We start from the raw sequence: 20,093 nt of genomic DNA, 5'->3' as shown, positions 1-20,093 counted from the left end.
CTACATGTTTTCCCTGCCTTTCTTAATCTGTTGACTAGTATTTGTTGAAGAAGCAAGGTTGTTTGTTCTACAGAGTTTCCTAAATTCTGGATTCTGATGACTGCATCCTTATAGTATCATTTAATAAAGTCTTTTGACTCCTGTTTTTCCTGTAAACTGGTAGGTAGATTTAGAAACATGATCTGATTCAGGTTAGTTTTGTGAAGAATAATTCATAGGCAGTATGGTATACTTCCATATGGCATCTATCTGTCTCTTTTGTTGTGTTAGTGCCCTTTGATGATATGTCCCTAGGTCCATTATTTCTGTAGATATTTGTACATTCTACTTCTTTATTCCTTCCTTCTTTATTAACTGGGATAAAGGGAAACTTTCCCTCATCAACTATTTGTATGCTTTGAAGTATACCTTTGTAAGAAAGGACAGACAGTCTTGACTCTTTCTCCTGCCTTTTTTTTTAAATTTTAAAATATTTTATTTATTTGTTTGAGAGAGAGACAGTGAGAGAGAGCATGAGCGAGGAGAAGGTCAGAGAGCGAAGCAGACTCCCCATGGAGCTGGGAGCCTGATGGTGGGACTTGATCGCAGGACTCCGGGATCATGACCTGAGCCGAAGGCAGTCGTCCAACCAACTGAGCCACCCAGGCCTCCCTGCCTTTTTTTTTTTTTAAGCAGTCTTCAGAATGAGTTGGTTCTCTAACATCCTTAAATGATGATCAGGTAGATTTTTTTAAAAAAGTGTCATTGTGAACTCACATTTGTAATGCATTTCAATCCATTTTAGTTATTATTCTTACTGAAGCACCTATCTTTGGCCAGAAGAAGCCTCTTGAAGTGATTCTGAAGCCTTTTGACACTACTCCAGTAATCTTTAACAGCAAAACTGAAATAATAGTCAAAATTTGATTTCTGATATGACAAGATACCCATTCTCATTTTGTGTAGTTCTTGCCCTAGTGATACCTTGAAAGAGCTCTGTTTCCTTTTAGTGGAGGATGCTATTCAGAAACCATAATGTGGAAATTACAAGTACTCATTGCTACTGCATTGGTCTTTGTTTCTAGATCTTTTTACTAGACAGAGCTATGAAATACATATGTTTTTGAAAGATAAAATATGTAGTGAGTTCATGGTTATATATTTTTAAAAGATTTTATTTATTTATTTGACAGAGAGACTGGGAGAGAGGGAACATAGCCAGAGGGAGTGGGAGAGGGAGAAGGAGGTGTCCCACTGAGCAGGGGGCCCAATGTGGGTGGGGCTCGATCCCAGGACCCTAGCATCACGACCTGAGCTAAAGACAGCTGTTTTAAGGACTGAGCTACCCAGTCACCCCCATAGTGATATATTTAAAGAAATATTTATTTATTTAAGAGAATGAGAGAGTGCCTGTGTGAACTGGGGGCAGGGCAAAGGGGGAGGGTGAGGGGCAAGCAGATTCTGTGCTGTGTGTGGAGCCTAACATGGGACTGGATTCCATGACCCTGCATCATGACTTGAGCCAAAACCAAGAGTCAGATGCTTAGTTGACTAAGCCATGAAGGTGACCCTCATAGTAATATTTCTTTCTTTTTTTAGGATTTTATTTATTTATTTGACAGAGGGAGACATAGTGAGAGAGGGAACACAAGCACGGAAAGTGGAGGAGGGAGAAGCAGGCTTTCTGTAGAGCAGAGAATCTGATGCGGGGCTTGATCCTAGAACCCTGGGTTCATGACCTGAGCTGAAGGCAGAGGTTTAAGGGCTGACCACCCAGGCGACCCTCTCCTTTTCTTTTAAGACATAGTGTTATTTCTAATTGATAGGATAGGATTTTACTTAGCTTCTTGATCTTATATTTGTGTCTCTTTTCCTGGCCCTGACAATCTTGGTGCCTAACAACATTAATATAGTGAATAACTGGTTATATCCAAAAAATGTATTTTTATAATTGTTTCATAATACATCAGTATCAATATAGTTACTAAGAATGATTTCTAAAAATAGTTCAAGAAATTTTTTTGTACTTCTTTTATTCTTTGCATATATCCCACTAGGGTTGTATAGTTAAAGTATCATTTTATTATTATTAAAATATATTTTTAAAGATTTTATTTATTTATTTGAGAGAGCATGAGAGAGAGGGGAAGAGAGGATGAGCAGGCAGTGGAGAGGGAGAAGCAGACTCAGGGCTGTACCCAAGGACTCTGACTTCATGATCTGAGCCAAAGGCAGAAGTTTAACCAACTGAGCCACCCAGGTGCCCCATAAAATACTGTTTTATTTTAATTAATTAATTTATTTAAAGATTTTATTTATTTATTTGACAGACAGAGATCACAAGTAGGCAGAGAGGCAGACAGAGGGAGAGGAAGCAGGCTCCCTGCTGAGCAGAGAGCCTAATGCAGGGCTTGATTCCAGGACCCTGGGATCATGACTTGAGCCGAAGGCAGAGGCTTTAACCCACTGAGCCACCCAGGCGCCCCTATTTTTATTTTTTTGATAGAGAGAGATCACAAGTAGGAAGAGAGGTAGGCAGAGAGAGAGAGGTGGGGAAGCAGGTTTCTCACTTTTAAAGATTGTATTTATTTGAGAGAGAAAGCATGACTTGGGGGGAGGGGCAGAGAGAGAGGGAGAAGCAAACTTCCTGCTGAGCAGGGAGCTGGATGTGGGTCTTGATCCCAGGACCCTGAGATCATAACCTGAGCTGAAGGCAGATGCCTAACTGAGTTATCTGCCACCCGGATTCATTTATTTTTGTTTGCTTTTGATTTTAGGCAGTTGCTTTTTGTTTTATAATTATGTCAAATATTTATTTTTTAATTTTTATTTTAAAAAATTATTTATTTATTTAATTGGCATACAGAGATCACAAGTAGGCAGAGAGGCAAACAGAGAGACGGGGGAAGCTTGCTCCCCGTCACGCAGAGAGCCTGACGTGGGGCTGGATCCCAGGACCCTGAGATCATGACCTGAGCCAAAGGCAGAGCCCTTAATCCACTGAGCCCCCCAGGCACCCCTAATTATGTCAAATATTTATATGGTTCCAAAGTAAATTCTACTGAAAGAAGCATATTCAGATAAGTCTACCTTCTATCTGTGTCCTCTCTGCCCTGTTTCTTCACTTCCCCTGTGGATAGCTATTTTGTTTATTGTTTATCCTTTTTTAAAAAAATAAAGGTATATATACATGTCTTTCACCACCCCAAAGGATCTTAGATAAATGGTAGCATTCCATATATATACTTTTTTCCACCTTTATTTTACCTCATTTAAGGTTATATCCTAGCAATCAATCTGTAGCAGTATATAGAGATATTCCTCATTTAAAAAAAATTTTTTTATTTGTTTGATAGAGATCACAAGTAGGCAGAGAGGCACGCAGAGATAGAGGGGGAAGCAGGCTCCCCGCTGAGCAGAGAGCCCAATGTGGGGCTCGAAATAGGAACCTGGAACCATGACTTGAGCTGAAGGCAGAGGCTTAACCCACTGAGCCACCCAGGTGCCCCTATTCCTTTTTTTATAGCTACACAGTATTCATCCAGCTTCCTTCCATGGACATTTGGATGCTGCAGTGAATTGCCTTGTTTATATGTTTTTTTTTAAATTTTAAATCTACTAATTATAATTATTTCTGTTTTCACTTCTCATGGTTTCCTCCATATATTTTAATCATACATTCGTATCACTGTGTTAGTTTGCTAGGGCTGCCATAACAAAATAACACATACTAGTTGGTTTAAACAATAGAAATGTATTTTCTCAAAATTATGGAAGCTGAACGTCCAAGGTAAAGGTGTTGGCAGATTTGGTTTCTTCTGAAGCCTCTCTCCTTGACTTGCAGATGGCTGCCTTCTCACTATGTTTTCATATGGCCTTTTCTCTCTATCCCTGCATCTCTGGTGTCCCTTGTGTATCCAGATTTTCCTTTTTTAGGACACCAGGCAGATTAGGGCTCACTACAGTAGTCTCATTTTAACTTCCATCACTTTGTTAAAGACCCTCTCTCCAAATACAGCCCCATTATGAGGTACTTGGAGTTAGGGCTTCAACATATGAATTTTGGGGAGATGTAGTTCAGCCTATAATAATAATAAAATAATAAAAAGAAGATCTTGACATATCAGTTTTAGATATGATCTATTTTTTTCTTGCTCTGATAGATGAAGATTTATCTTTCTATTATCTATTATCCCCCCATTCCCCCTTCAGTTTTTGTTAATTATTTTCTACTATTTTTAATTTATCTGATGGTAACCTTTTTGAACTTCAAATGTAATATATAATATATTAAAATTTTTATACATCAGGGGCGCCTGGGTGGCTCCGTGGGTTAAAGAGTCTGCCTTCGGCTCGGGTCATGATCCCAGGGTCCTGGGATCGAGCCCCACGTTGGGCTCTCTGCTCAGCGGGGACCCTGCTTCTTCCTCTCTCTCTGCCTACTTCCCTGCCTGCTTGTGATCCCTGTCTATCAAATAAATACATAAAATCTTAAAAAAAATTTTTTTACATCAAAAACTCATGGTTTACTATATGTTGGCTAACTGAACATAATTAAAAAAACCCAAAAACGAGAAATCCCCTCTGTATTTTTTTCTTTCTCTGTCAATTTTGGAGAGTATGTTTTTACTTTCTACCCTATGAGGATATTTGTACTTTCGTGTTCTCTCTACCTTTCCCTCACCTCTAAGCTTCCAATTTCTGTTAATTTCTAATATTTGCATTTTTGGCTTTGTTGTTTTCAAAGATAGAAAACTAAAAGGAACATTTTACTGATTGTGACAGGTATACGATTCTGTGGATGATGCTAATACTCTTTGTTTCCATCTGTTAATTCTCTTAATTCTGTTTCCTTAGATATTCTTCTGTTTGTTGAGTGTGATGTCCTTTCATCGGGTTGGTTTCCCTCAATTGTTTGGTGATTCTTGCTCATATTTGATTTGAAATTCCTTGATAGTCTGTGAATGCCATTTCACACTATTTACCATAACCCAAATCAAGTGACTGATCAAGAGGTAGGGCTGAATATTTTGCATTGGCCTGTGTTGTCAGCCACCTGGCACTCTATTTTTCTCTTGCTTAAGTGATTGTACTCACTGTTACTTCCTGGAGAGGAGGGAAGATACCTCTTGGTGGGGAAACCTGCTGCCTGATAATACTGTTCACATCCTGGATGTTTTCTACATTTTGCATTTTTGTGCATTTTGTTATGTGGGTTTTTGTTTCATCCCATTTGCTGTCTATTTTTCAGAAGTTTCTCTTAATTTCAGGTGAAATGAAAATGCCCCTTATTTTCCAGGTTGCTTATTGAATAAAAAAAAATATGTATATATGTTCTCCTATTTCTAGGGAATAAAAAAAAAGATACATCTTCTTAGAGATTGTGTGTATCATTATATATATATATGACATAACATACATAATTTCTAGGGATTTTAGAGTATATAAAATTTATACCAAAGTTTGTAGTATACTTATATCCTATATGTAAATTTATAGTAAAATGTACAGTGTATTTATTATATATATTTTATACACGCACACGCACACACACACACACATCATTTCTATGGCTTTGTAGAAGGGGTTGAGCTGTAGTTCGTGCTCAGTCCTCCCATCTTGATTCAGTTCTTGTTTGCTTCCGTAGCATTTGTGCATATTACATAGCAACTATATATTTAGATGTCTGTCAGTTATAATACTGTGAGCTTCTTTACCAAGGTGTGTTGAGTTATAGTCTAATGCTTATCATATAACTTCTAGTATGTGAAGAACTAATTTTCCAGAACTTTGTATTCCTATCTAAATTATCCTAATATCTTCTTTCAATAATTCTTAGAAAATGTTTTCAAGTTACTAATTTTTTTTATTGCCTTTCTTGAGGCCATTTCTATTAAGTTATGGAGTTCAGAACAGAACATAGAACTATAATAAATGCTATTTTTTTCTGGGGATTACACTATGGAATATGAGCAGAGGATTAAATATTTTATCTAATACCCTCTTCAACCAGTTGGGAGGAGTTGTGAATTAAAAAAAATTATTTTCTAACTTCTTTCTTCCAGATGAATATGAAAACAGGAAAAGGGTGGGTGGATGTTGGAAATGCAGTGTGTGCTGATCAGTTTTTTCAAGCTGCCATGACTGTAAGTTTACCAGTGATTTTTAGCTGTAACAATTATTAATAATAGTTTTGGTTACTCTCATCATGTCATTGTATTGTGGTTTTATTTTCCAGGGTCTGGAGCAGTTATATGTTAAATTAATGCAGAGAAGCTCCACTGAGGTCCACATGACTTTGCAGAAGATTGCTGTGGAGAGGGACCTTTTCAAAGTTCTTTCTTACCAAGCAGAGGCAGTAAGTATCATGGTCTCTACAGCCTTACAGTGGGGCATTTTGTTTATGTAAATGCAAAGTGATGAGATAAACTTTTTAGAAGAAAAGGCGTCATTGGCCTTTCATGTAGGATATTATATTTGACCTTTTATCTCCATTTTATATCTGAAGGTAACACTACTAATGGTCATTCATATCTATGTGGGGGTGGTTGAAGTTAGAAAGGCTGATATGTAACTAAACATCATTGTCAATCACTGCATGTAATGTCTGTCATTTCTTTATGGCAGTACCCTCGACTTGAAACACCTCTCTGTGACTCTCTCCTACATTAACAGTCTGCCTAAAATTGCCTGAAAAGAGTCTTCTCATTTGCAGTTGTTCTGAGTTGTTTGCTGAGGTTTTCTAAAAGTCTGCTCCTATCACTGTTTAAAATTGTACTTTACCTGTGTTTGGCTTGTAGGTTTCCTCCTTTGCCACCGTGCAGTTAGGTATTCATTTTTAGTTGACAAAATGTAAGCCATGATGAGCTTGCTCTCTGTAAAATTTATGTAACTCTGGAAATGAAAAAGAGACTTTAAAAATCATGTAGTATAATCCTCTTATTTTTATTTTTTAATATTTTTATTGAGAATCAACTCATATACTAGAAAATTCACACATTTAAAATGTACAGTTCAGTGATTTAGTATATTCACAGAATTGTGCAATGTTCAACACATTTAAGCCAGCAGAAGGAAGGAAATAATAAAGATTAGAGAGGAAATAAATGATATAGAAACAAAAAAAAACCCAAAACAGTAGAACTGATAATGAAACCAGGAACTAGTTCTTTGGAAAGATTAATAAAATTGATAACCTGGGGCGCCTGGGTGGCTCAGTGGGTTAAGCCGCTGCCTTCGGCTCAGGTCATGATCTCAAGGTCCTGGGATCGAGTCCCACATCGGGCTCTCTGCTCAGCAGGGAGCCTGCTTCCTCCTCTCTCTCTCTGTCTGCCTCTCTGCCTACTTGTGATCTCTCTCTGTCAAATAAATAAATAAAATCTTTAAAAAAAATTGATAACCTGTATCCATACTTTTACCAAAAAGAAACGAGAAAGGACCCAAATAAATGAAATCACAAATGAGACAGGAGAAATAACCAACACAACAGAAATATAAGAAATCATAAGAGAATATTATGAAAAACTATAAGCCAGCAAATTGGACAAGAAATGAATAAATGCCTAGAAACATAATAAACTACGAAAACTGAAATAGAAAGAATAGAAAAATGTAACACACTGATAAACCCGTGAAGAAATTGAATCAATAATTGAAAAGCTCCCAAAAAACAAAAAGTCCAGGACCAGATGCCTTCATAGGTGAATTCTACCAAACATTTAGAAGAATTAATAGGGGTGCCTGGCTGGCTCAGTCCATGGAACTTGCAGCTCTTAGTCTCAGGGTTGTAAGTTTGAACCCCTGTCAGGTGTGGAGTTTACTGATAAATAAAATCTTAAAAAAAAAAAAGGTTAAGACTTAACACCTATTCTTCTCAAACTATTCCAAAAAACAGAAAAAGAAGGAAAACTTCCAAATTCATTCTGTGAGGCCGGCATTACCCTGCTACCAAAGCCAGATAAAGACTACTAAAAAAGAGAACTTCAGGCCAATATCTCTGATGAACATGGTTGCAAAAATTCTCAACAAAATACTAGCAAACCAAATCCAACAATATATTAAAAAAATAAGTTCTTTATAGTTTTTGGATACTAACCCTTTATCAGATAGGTCTTTTGCTAATATGTTTTCCTATTCTGTAAGCTACCTTTTTGTTTTGTTGATTGTTTCCTTTGCTATGTGGAAGCTTTTTATCTTGATAAAGTCTTAGTAGTTCACTTTGGCTTTTGTTTCCTTTTTCTCCAGAGACTGTTCTAGTAAGAATTTGCTACCATCAGTGTCAAGGTTCCTGCCTATGTTCACTAGGATTTTGATGGTTTCCTGTCTCATGTTTAGATTTTTCATCCATTTTGAATTTATTTTTGTGTATGGTGTAAGAAAGTGCTCCAGTTTCATTCTCCTGTATGATGTTGTTCAGTTTTCACAATATTGTTTGTTGATGAGACTGTTTTCCATTGGATATTCTTTCCTGTTTTGTCAAAGATTAGTTGACCATATAGGTGTGGCTCCATTTCTGGGTTTTCTATTTTTTTATTAACATATAATGTACTACTTGTTTAAGGGGTATCTATTCTTTTTATTTTAAGATTTTATTTATTTATTTGACAGACAGAGATCACAAGTAGGCAGAGAGGCAGGGAAGCAGGCTCCCCACTGAGCAGAGAGCCCAATGTGGGGCTCGATCCCAGGACCCTGAGATCATGACCTGAGCCGAAGGCAGAAGCTTTAACCCACTGAGCCACCCAGGCACCCCTCTATTCTTTTTTTTTTTTTTAAGAGTTTATTTATTTGAGGGGTGCCTGAGTGGCTCATTCGTTAAGTGTCTGCCTTTGGCTCAGGTTATGAACCCAGGGTCCTGGAATGAAGCCCTGCATCAGGCTTTCTGCTCAGTGGGAAGCCTGCTTTTCCCTTTCCCACTCGCCCTGAATGTCTTCCCTCCTCCATGTCAAATAAATAAATAAAATCTTTAAAAAATCTTTTAAAAAGATTTTATTTACTTGAGAGAGAGTGAGAGAAGGAGATGGGTGAGGGTCAGAGGGAGTAGACTCCATGCTGAGTGGGGAGCCTATCACAGTACTCTAGCCTGTAGATCATGACCCTGGCCAAAGGCAGATGCTTAACCAGCTGAGCCACTCAGGTATCCTGGGTTTTCTATTCTGTTCCAGTGATCTCTGTGTCTGTTTTTGTGCCAGTACCATACTGTCTTATTGACTACAGCTTTGTAGTCCAGAATTGTGATGCTTCCAACATTGCTTTTCTTCTTCAGGTTTGCTGTGGCTATTTGGGGCCTTTTGTGGTTCTGTACAAATTTTAGGATTATTTGTTCTAGCTCTGGGAAAAATGCTGGTGTTATTTTGGTAGGGATTGCGTTAAATGTGTAGCTTGCTTTGGGTAGTATAGACATTTCAACAATATTTGTTCTTCCAATCCATGAGCATGGAATGTCTTTCCATTTCTTTGTGTCATCTTCAATTTCTTTCTTAAGTGTTCTGTAGTTTTCAGAGTACAGATTTTTACATTTATGGTTAGGCTTATTCCTAAGTATCTTACAGTTTTTGGTATAATTGTAAATTGTATCAATTCCTTGATTTCTTTTTCTGTTTCATTCTTGTTATATAGAAATGCAACGGATTTCTGTATGTTGATTTTTATATCCTGTAACTTTGCTGAATTTATGTATTCTAGCGATTTTTTGGTGGATTATTTTGGGTTTTCTGCAGAGAGTATCATGCCTTCGGCAGCTATTTACAATTTGACTTCTTCCTTACCAATTTGGATGACTTTTACTTCTTTTTGTTTTCTTTCTTTTTTTTTTTTTTTAAAGATTTTATTTATTTATTTGACAGACAGAGATCACAAGCAGGCAGAGAGGCAGGCAGAGAGAGAGGAGGAAGCAGGCTCCCCGCCGAGCAGAGAGCCCGATGCGGGACTCGATCCCAGGACCCCGAGATCATGACCCGAGCCGAAGGAAGTGGCTTAACCCACTGAGCCACCCAGGCGCCCCTCTTTTTGTTTTCTGATAGCTGAGGCTAAGAGTTCCAGTAGTATGTTAAATAATAATGGTGAGAGTGGACTTCCTATCTTGTTCCTGAATGTAGATGAAAAGCTCTCAGTTTTTCCCCATTGAGGATGATATTAGCTGTGGGTATTTCTTATATGGCCTTTACGGTGTTGAGGTATGTTCCATCTATGCCTACTTTGTTGAGGGTTTTTTAATCAAGAATGGATGCTGTATTTTGTCACATGCTTTTTCTGGGTGTTTTGAGAGGATCATATGGTTCTTATCCTTTCTTTTATTAATGTGGTGTATCATGTTGAGTGATTTGCAAATACTGAACAACCTTTGCAGTCCAGGAATAAATCCTACTTGATTGTGAGTGGCACCCTTTGTCAAAAATCAATTGATCATAAATATGAGGGTTTATTTCTGGACTTTTAATTGTTTTCTATTGATCTTCATGTCAGTTTTTATGGCATACCATACTGTCTTGATTGCAGTAGCTATGTAGCAAGTTTTGAAATGAGAAAGTGTGAGTCTTCAGTTTTGTTATTTTTAATATTATTTTGACTATTCTAGGTCTCTTGTGTTTTCATATGAATTTTAGGATAGGCATCTCAATTTATGCAGGGAGGCCAGCTCTGGGATCTTCATAGGGATAGTGTTGAGTCTGTAGAGGATCTTGAGTAGTAGTGCTGTTTTAAACTATTATCTTTTCTGATTCATGGGATGCCTTCCCATTTATTTAGGTTTGATTAATTTTTTTTGTTTTTTTAATGGTGAAGTAGAAGTTCAAAGAGTAAGTTAGTTGAAGATCTGAGACCAGAACCAAGATTTTCTGACTTTCTGCCCAGTGCTTCCTTCCCTGCAAATTAGATTGACTGTATAAAAGAGAACCCCCACTTTTGGCAATTTTGTCTTTTTTTCTTTCTTTCTTTGATAATTTCTTTAATTTAGATTTACCTTTTTATTCTGATAAGGATTCTACACTTATTTTGAGATAACAAGTTTGGTTATTTTTATATCCTGGAAAATGATAATCTATAATAGTAAAAATTCCAAATTGAGTTTTATTCACCTATTTTTAAAATTTTTTTAAAGATTTTAAAAAATTTTTTTAAATTTTTTTAATAAACATATAATACATTTTTATCCCCAGGGGTACAGGTCTGTGAATTTTGTCTTCCTTTTAATGTTAGTATTTTTATGGGTTATATTAATGCTAAAATTAATATTTTAATACTAATATTTAATACTAATATTTTAATAGTATTAATATGTTAATACTAAAAAACTGAAATGAAGTCCAGTAGGTCTTGGTGTTATGTGTACACTCTTCTGCCAATTTGCTCTATGTCCTTGGGCTGTTACTTTACCTCTCTGAGCCTGTAAAATCCAATATTTAAGAGATCAACTGTCTGTGGGCTACATTTTGACAGAGGTACATTTGGTTTGCTAGTAGTTCAAATGAAAAAGATCTGTGTGTGTTAATTGTCTACAAGCTCAAGTTTCAATCAATGATGCGATGTAGCTGCAAAAAAGCTAACAGAATCTTAGGCTATATTAATAGATATGTAGTACAAAGCTATAGGTAGGTGTTTTCAACTAGTTAACATCTTAAATATTGTGATCACCCTAGGCATCACACTTTAAAATCATTTTAATAGTCTGGAAGATATATCATGTGAAAAATATTTGAGGGATATAGAGATGTCTGCCTGGGAAAAAAAGAAGACAGTAGGAATTATAGCTCTGTTTGACTGTTTTAAAGACTATCGTATCAAAGAAGAATTAAAGTCCACAGAATAGAACTAAGACCTTTGAGAAAGATAGTTTCAAAGTGTTTGGCTCAATTTAAAGTGTAACCTTTTATCAGTGATAATGATCAAATAATACTATAGTTTTGTTGCAAGATATCTGTTGTCATTGAAAGACTGCAAACAAAGGTGTGAACATCCTAAGAATTATATATATTATAGAAAAGATTCCTTCATTAGATAGGAAATTAGATTAGGTACCCTTTTGTCCCTTTTTTATTTTTTTTTAGATTTTATTTATTTATTTGACAGAGAGAGAGATCACAAGTAGATGGAGAGGCAGGCAGAGAGAGAGAAATATAGGGAAGCAGGCTCCCTGCTGAGCAGAGAGCCCGATGCGGGACTCGATCCCAGGACCCTGAGATCATGACCTGAGCCAAAGGCAGCGGCTTAACCCACTGAGCCACCCAGGCACCCCTGTCCCTTCCTTTTTTAAAAAAGATTTTATTTATTTATTTGACAGAGAGTTCACAAGTAGGCAGAGAGGCAGGGCAGAGGAGAAGGGGGAAGCAGGCTCCCTGCTTGTGGGGCTCAATCCCAGGACCCTGAGATCATGACCTGAACCACCCAGGCGCCCCCCCTTTTGTTCCTCCTCAATACAAAGATTCTATGATTTTAGAAAGTGTTGTAGTATTCTTTGGTGTTACGGGTGTTGATATCTAAAAATCTTCTTTAGCTTACAGAAATTTTTAGAAGTTAAGATCAATAATGAGAATTATATAATTCTTGATTTTGGTGATGATGTCTTCAAAATATGAAATGAAGACTAATTGTTTTTGCTATGAGTAGACTTTCCATTTTGAGGATATTCTCACCTTTAGGGCCTGTGGGTTTTGTTGATGTCTGCTTGGCAAGAGACCATCTTTATGACCTACTGTCAATATTGGTATTTACTAATGAGTTTTCTCTGTACCAGTAGAGTGCTTGAGATATTCTTAGAGATGTATATAGACCTTATCTTTCTCTAGGCATTTCCCATGAAGTGATTAGAGAATTGCTTTATTAATTTATTATTTATTATTCAACAGACAATGAGTATCTTCTACAAATAGAGTAGTATGTTAGGCTTTGTCTGGGAGGAGAATAATCATATATCATATCCTCAAGGAGATTATGGTTTAGTTGGTGAGATAAATAATGCATATACAAAATAGAATGAAGTATCATAAAGGTGGTACAGATAAATTATCTACACGGAGTGTTTGGTGCTATATAGGAATAGAGCTGTAAGGTCTGATCATTTTTCCCTCCATAAAATGATGAGGTAGTTTGGAAGTTAGGCTATAAATATAATTTTTAAAAATGAGAAAAGGAAAATATAAGTGCCAAATGAATGGCATAGATTGGGCAGGGCACAGACTTTAAGGTAGTCACATGGTGTTGATAACAATTGTTAAGAATTTACTTTTCCTCAATCTCTACATCCACCTACAAGGTGATAGATAATCTTCTGTTTACCCTTGTACCACAGATTATCTGCAGTCTTTTAGCATTGTAGAAGTAACTATAGATCTTGTTGTTTTTCCTAATTTCTTATTTTCCTCATGTATTGGCCATGCCTCTTTTATTCCTCCTTTACTATGGTAAGACCCCTTGTAGGAGCTGACAGGGCCACATGGATACAGGAAACTTGAGTTTATCCATAAAGACTATGATGGAGGGTATCTTGGAAATGCAAGGCATGTGGAAAAATCAATTTCTCCAGTATACTGAGGGCCATGGTTCACTGTCTCTCCCTACTAGTTAAAAAAGCAGTAATAAAAAGTTAATTTTTATATTGTCAGCATCTAGCATGGTACCTGGCACACAAGAGATAATATGTAAATGTATGTTATAGTAATGAATCTCCTCTCCTATTATCCCTCTCTATCTTACTCGTTTTCCCCAAATGAGTAATAGTAGCATATGAGATATGAAAGGTTGAGAGATAACTGGTATATGGAAGTGCTATAAGTATGTAGGAAAGGGGGCAGAGATTATTGTGAACTGGGTTAGTAGAGGAAGACACACAAAGGATTTAGGGCATGATTTGGATTTTGGAGGAAGGAATAGATTTTGAAAGCTAGTAAAGAGAGCACAACATATTCCAGGCAGAGCAAAGGTTTGAGCATGAGCAAAATCATATAGGCAGAAATTGATAGGTCTTGTTAAAAGAATGTTGAGTGATCAGTTTATTTGAAAGAAACTATTTGTTCAAGGACACAGGAAGAACTAAGAGGAGTAATTTGGGCCAAGTTGAGAGGCCCAAATATACTTCTCTGAAAAAATAATTTTGATATTTTCCTAAAGGCAGAGGGGTGGTTGAAAGTTTTTGGAAGAGGTAAGAGGGCACCAATCAAAGAGTGCCTTGAAGTAGTGCTTGGGATAAAAGGCGCAGCACTGGAATATAGTCTATGATTTTGTAATAGCATTTTATGGTGACAGATGGTAGCTGCACTTATGAGCATAGCATAATGTATAGAGAAATCGAATCATTATGTTGTACACCTTGAAACATTGTGTGTCAACTATACTAAATACTTTTTTAAATGATAAATAGAATGGAGGCAGAGTGTGAGCACGAGATAATGAGAGTCTCAATTATAGTTGTAACAACAGGAATGGGAAGGAAGGACAAATATAGGAGATCTAAAGGAAGCAAGCATTTATGCTCAGGACTGAACCACGCAGTCCTTGGAGGCAGGAAAGTGAGGATGGTAAGAAAGCCAAGTCATATCGCAAACATTTACATGTGGGGGAGGATGTAGTAAAATGTAAAGCAAACAGAAAGGACAGATGACACACCAGAGATGAAGGAGGACTAGAACAGAGTCATGAATGGGAAGAACATTTCATTGAAAAAGGGATTATCAGTAGTGCAGTGCTTCAGAGAATTAAAGGAAAATGAGGTTGGAGAAAAGGCTCTTGGACTTGACATTTAGGATGACAATAGTGACCGTAGAAAGTAATTTTAGTAGAAAGGTAAGAGTGGAGGACAGACTGTAGGAATTTAAGGGTTGAGTGGATAGTGAGGTAATGGAAGAATTTAGTATAGTGATCTGTGAGGGCAAAACTACTTTCATAATAATTCTAAGATGTTATTTGCCTTCTTGTTATGTTGACATTGTACTGGTGCTGTAAAAGCAATGGTGGGTAAAACTGTGGGTATTTTAACGTGAATCAAGACAGTGGCACACCTTTTACTATTCATTTTATTGTATTTTTAAAAGATTTTATTTATTTATTTGATAGATACAGTAAGAGAGGGAACCCCAGCAGGGGGTGTGGGAGAGGGAGAAGCAGGCTTTCCACTGAGCAGGGAGCCCGATGTGGGGCTCGAGCCCAGGACCCTGGGGTCATGACCCAAGTAGAAGGCAGAAGCTTAATGACTGAGCCACCCAGGCACCCCTAGTCATTGTATTCTTCATCATTACCCACTTGCAGTGAAAAGAATGCCATTTTTACTTAAAATGCCCCTGGTGAAACAATACAAATTATTAATTTTATTTAATTTTGACCGTCGAGTTTTCATATTTTTGTAACGCGAAAGGAAATACCCATAGAACACTTATACTGCATATTGAAGTATGGTGGTTGTCTTGAGGAAAGGCCCTTATGTGATTGACTTGGAGCTGAATTAGCTCCTTCTGTTTTCACATATCACTGTCTTTACTGGAAAAGAGGGACTGGTAGGTAAACTTTGTTCATTCAGACTTGGGTATTTATAGACATTTTCAAAATGAATGAAGTTTGAATGTGACTTCAAGGAAAGCAACTGACAGTATTTGTTGCTAGTGATAAAATCTGAGCTGTTAAGTAAAAGAGTTTTGGAAAACTTGTACCTCTGTCACAACTTTGACGCAGCTTCCACATAAACTTTTCTGATGAAATTGACGATGGTATTAACGAATGTGATTTTAATTTTTTTTCAAATTTTATTATTTTATTTTTAAAATACTTTATTTATTTATTTAAGAGACAGAGTAAGAGAGTGAGCATGAGCAGGGTGAGGGGCAGAGGGAGAAGCAGACTCCCTGAGGAGCAGGGAGCCTGATGTGGGCTCAGTCCCGGAACTCCAGGATCATGACCTGAACTGAAAGCAGACACTTAACCGATTGAGCCACCCAGGCACCCATAACTAATGTGATTTTTTAAGAAGTTTATTTTAGAGAGAGAGAGGAAGTGTATAGGGATTGAGGGGGAGAGGGAGAGAGAGAGAATCTCAGGTGGGCTCCACACTGAGCACAGAGCCCTGAGCTGAAACTGAGTGAGATGCTTAACCAACTGTGCCATCCAGGCACCTCTTAACTAATGTGATTTTTTTTTAAAGATTTTATTTATTTGACAGAGACACAGCAAGAGAGAGAGCACAAGCAGGCGGAGTTGGGGAAGCGGGCTTCCCACAGAGCAGGGAGCTGGATGTGAGAGTTGATCCCAGGTGGGATCATGACCTGAGCTGAAGGCAGATGCTTAACGACTGAGCTACCCAGGCACCCAACTAATGTGATTTTTAGAAACTTCTTATTTTGAAATAATTACAGACTCACAGGAAGTTGCACAAATATTTTGATAGTTCTGGAGTACTCTTCACCCAGTTTTCTTCAGTGGTAACATCTTATGTAAATAAAGTACATTATAAAGCCAGGAAATTGACATTATAATCCATAGGCCTTATTCATATTTCACCAGTTTTACATGATATACTCATATGCATATCTGTAGTTCTATACAGTTTTATCAAATGGGTAGATTCATGTAACTAGCACTTCCACAATCAAGATAAAGAACGATTTCATCACCACAAAGATCCCTTGTATTTTTTTTTTTGTAGTTACAGCCTGCCCATTCCCCCATTCCCTATCCCAGGCAACTAATAGTCTCTACCTCTACAGTTTGTCATTTGGGAATATTTTATATATAGAATCATATAGTATTTAACCTTTTGATAGTGCCTTTTTGAACTTAGCATGATTGCTTTGACATCCATCCAAGTTTTGTATATCAGTAGTTTGTTATTTGTAAGTAGTATTCTGTGGTATGGATCTATCAGTTTGTTTAGCCATTCACCATGGAAGGAATTTGGGTTGTTTCCAGTTTTTGGCTATTGGAAATAAAGTTGGTATGAACATTTGTGTAGAGGTTTTTGTGTGGACATAAATTTTCATTTCTGTGGTATAAATGCCCAGGAGTACAATCACTGGGTTGAATCATTAGTGTATGTTTAGTAGTTTGTTTTTTAAGAAACAACCAGACTGTTTCCTAGAGTGGCTGTGCCATTAATCCCTATAAGCAATGTATGGGAGATCCCATTTTCTGCATTCTTGCCAGCATTTTGTATTGTGATCAATTCATTTTAGTTATTCTATTAGATGCCTAGTGATATTTCATCATGGTTTTTAAAAAAGATTTTATTTATTTATTTGACAGACAGAGATCACAAGTAGGCAGAGAAGCAGGCAGAGAGAGAGAGAGGAGGAAACAAGCTCCCTGCAGAGTAGAAAGCCCAATGTGGGGCTGGATCCCAGGACTCTGGGATCATGACCCGAGCTGAAGGCACCCATATCCCACTGAGCCACCCAGGTGCCCCATCATCATGGTTTTAATTTGTACTTCCCATAATGGCTAATGTTGAACATTTTTTCATGTACTTATATGCCATCTGTATATTTTCAAGTGAAACGTCAGTTTGCACTTACCTATTTTCTAATTGGATTGTTTATTTTTTTTGCTGTTGAATTTTGTAAATTATGTATTATAGATTTGATTCCTTTGTCAAATATGTATTTTTTAAATTCTTTTTTTTTAAGATTTTTTTTAATTTATTTGACAGAACACAAGTAGGCAGAGAGGCAGGCAGAGAGAGAGGAGGAAGCAGGCTCCCTGCTGAGCAGAGAGTCCGATGCGGGACTCGATCCCAGGACCCTGAGATCATGACCTGAGCCGAAGGCAGCGGCTTAACCCACTGAGCCACCCAGGCGCCCAAATATGTATTTTTTTTTTTTTATTTTTTTTTATTTTTTATAAACATATATTTTTTATATACATATATTTTTATCCCCAGGTCTGTGAATCACCAGGTTTACACACTTCACAGCACTCACCAAATCACATACCCTCCCCAATGTCCATAATCCCACCCCCTTCTCCCCAACCCCCTCCCCCCGGCAACCCTCAGTTTGTTTTGTGAGATTAAGAGTCACTTATGGTTTGTCTCCCTCCCAATCCCATCTTGTTTCATTTAATCTTCTACCCACTTAAGCCTCCATGTTGCATCACCACTTCCTCATATCAGGGAGATCATATGATAGTTGTCTTTCTCTGCTTGACTTATTTCGCTAAGCATGATACGCTCTAGTTCCAAAAGATTTTATTTATTTATTTGACAGATCTCAAGTAGGTAGAGAGGCAGGCAGAGAGAGAGGAGGAAGCAGGGTCCCTGCTGAGCAGAGAGCCCAATGTGGGACTCGATCCCAGGACCCTGAGATCATGACCTGAGCAGAGGCTTTAACCCACTGAGCCACCCAGCTGCCCCTCAAATATGTATTTGTCTTTTCTTCCTCTTAATAGGGTTGCAGAGCAAAAGTATTTTAATTTTGATGAAGTTTAATTGATTTTTTTAATGGATTGTGCTTTTGGTGTCATGTCTCAAAATTCTTCACCAAGCTCTAGATCTGAAATACTTTCTCCTATAAGTTCAGTAGCTTTACCTTTTATGTTTAAATCTATGATTGATTTTGAGTTAATTTTCTTTTTTTCTAAGATTTTATTTATTTATTTGACAAGGAGATAGAGAGCACAGTAGGCAGAATGGCAGGCGGAAGGAGAGGGAGAAGCAGGCTCTACAGTGAGCAGGGAGCCCGGGATCACCACCTGAGCCAAAGGCAGTTGCTTAATCGACTGAGCCACTCAGGTGCCCTGAGTTAATTTTCTTTTTAAAAAGTAGACTCTAGAGGTGCCTGGGTGGCTCAGTGGGTTAAAGCCTCTACCTTCGGCTCAGGTCATGATCTCGGGGTCCTGGGATCGAGCCCCACATCAGGCTCTCTGCTCAGCAGGGACCCTGCTTCCTCCTCTCTCTCTCTGCCTGCCTCTCCGCTTACTTGTGATCTCTCTGTGTCAAATAAATAAATAAAACCTTAAAAAAAAGTAGATTCTACACCAAGTGGGGAGCCTGACCTCACACCCCCGAGATGATGACCTGAGCTGAAATCAAAAATTGGTTGCTTGGGGCCCCTGGGTGGCTCAGTGGGTTAAGCCTCTGCCTTCGGCTCAGGTCGTGATCTCAGGGTTCTGGGATCCAGTCCCACATGGGGCTTTCTGCTCAGCAGGGGGCCTGCTTCCCCCCCCCTCTCTCTGCCTGCCTCTCTGCCTACTTGTGATCTCTGTCAAATAAATAAATAAAATCTTAAAAAAAAAAAAAACTTGGTTGCTTAACTGACAGAGCTACTCAGTACCCAGCATCATTTTTTTAAAAAAGACTTATTTATTCATTGAATTGTTTTTGCACTTCTATAAAAAGTCATTTGACCCTAAGTGTAAGGATTTATTTCTGGACTCTGTTTTGTTGCATTGATTTTTATGTCCTATGTCACTATGTAAACTCAATTATTTTAGTTTTGTAGTAAATTTTTTTTGTTTTTTTTTTTTTAATTTTTTATTTTTTATAAACATATATTTTTATCCCCAGGGGTACAGGTCTGTGAATCACCAGGTTTACACACTTCACAGCACTCACCAAAGCACATACCCTCCCCAATGTCCATAATCCCACCCCCTTCTCCCAACCCCCCACCCCCCAGCAACCCTCAGTTTGTTTTGTGAGATTAAGAGTCACTTATGGGGGCACCTGGGTGGCTCAGTGGGTTAAGCCGCTGCCTTCGGCTCAGGTCATGATCTCAGGGTCCTGGGATCGAGCCCCGCATCGGGCTCTTTGCTCAGCAGGGAGCCTGCTTCCCTCTCTCTCTCTCTCTCTCTGCCTGCCTCTCTGCCTACTTGTGATCTCTGTCTGTCAAATAAATAAATAAAATCTTTAAAAAAAAAAAAAAAGAGTCACTTATGGTTTGTCTCCCTCCCAATTCCATCTTGTTTCATTGATTCTTATTCTACCCACTTAAGCCCCCATGTTGCATCACCACTTCCTCATATCAGGGAGATCATATGATAGTTGTCTTTCTCTGCTTGACTTATTTCGCTAAGCATGATATGCTCTAGTTCCTCCATGTTGTTAGTTTTGTAGTAAATTTTGAGATCGGTAAGGGTGAGCCTTGCAACTTTGCTCTTCTTTTTAAAAAATGTTTTTGCCTATTCTGGGTCCCTAAATTTTC

At 37.8% G+C, this 20,093-nt stretch overlaps 1 protein-coding gene across 2 annotated transcripts in view; it reads left to right on the top strand.

Annotated features, from left to right (window-relative positions):
* TEX11 (testis expressed 11) overlaps window positions 1–20,093 on the top strand; it is a 318,657-nt gene that overhangs the window by 26,867 nt on the left and 271,697 nt on the right. For both annotated transcript variants that reach the window (XM_059156761.1, XM_059156759.1), the window contains exons 6-7: window positions 6,045–6,125; window positions 6,218–6,337. In XM_059156761.1, the coding sequence (XP_059012744.1) occupies window positions 6,045–6,125; window positions 6,218–6,337 (201 nt within the window). The remainder of the gene's footprint in view (window positions 1–6,044; window positions 6,126–6,217; window positions 6,338–20,093) is intronic.

Source organism: Mustela lutreola, chromosome X, assembly GCF_030435805.1.
Source record: "Mustela lutreola isolate mMusLut2 chromosome X, mMusLut2.pri, whole genome shotgun sequence".
In the NCBI taxonomy this organism is placed as follows: domain Eukaryota; kingdom Metazoa; phylum Chordata; class Mammalia; order Carnivora; family Mustelidae; genus Mustela; species Mustela lutreola.
Note: the sequence above shows the minus strand (reverse complement) of the source record. Positions and strands in the feature narration are given on the sequence as shown.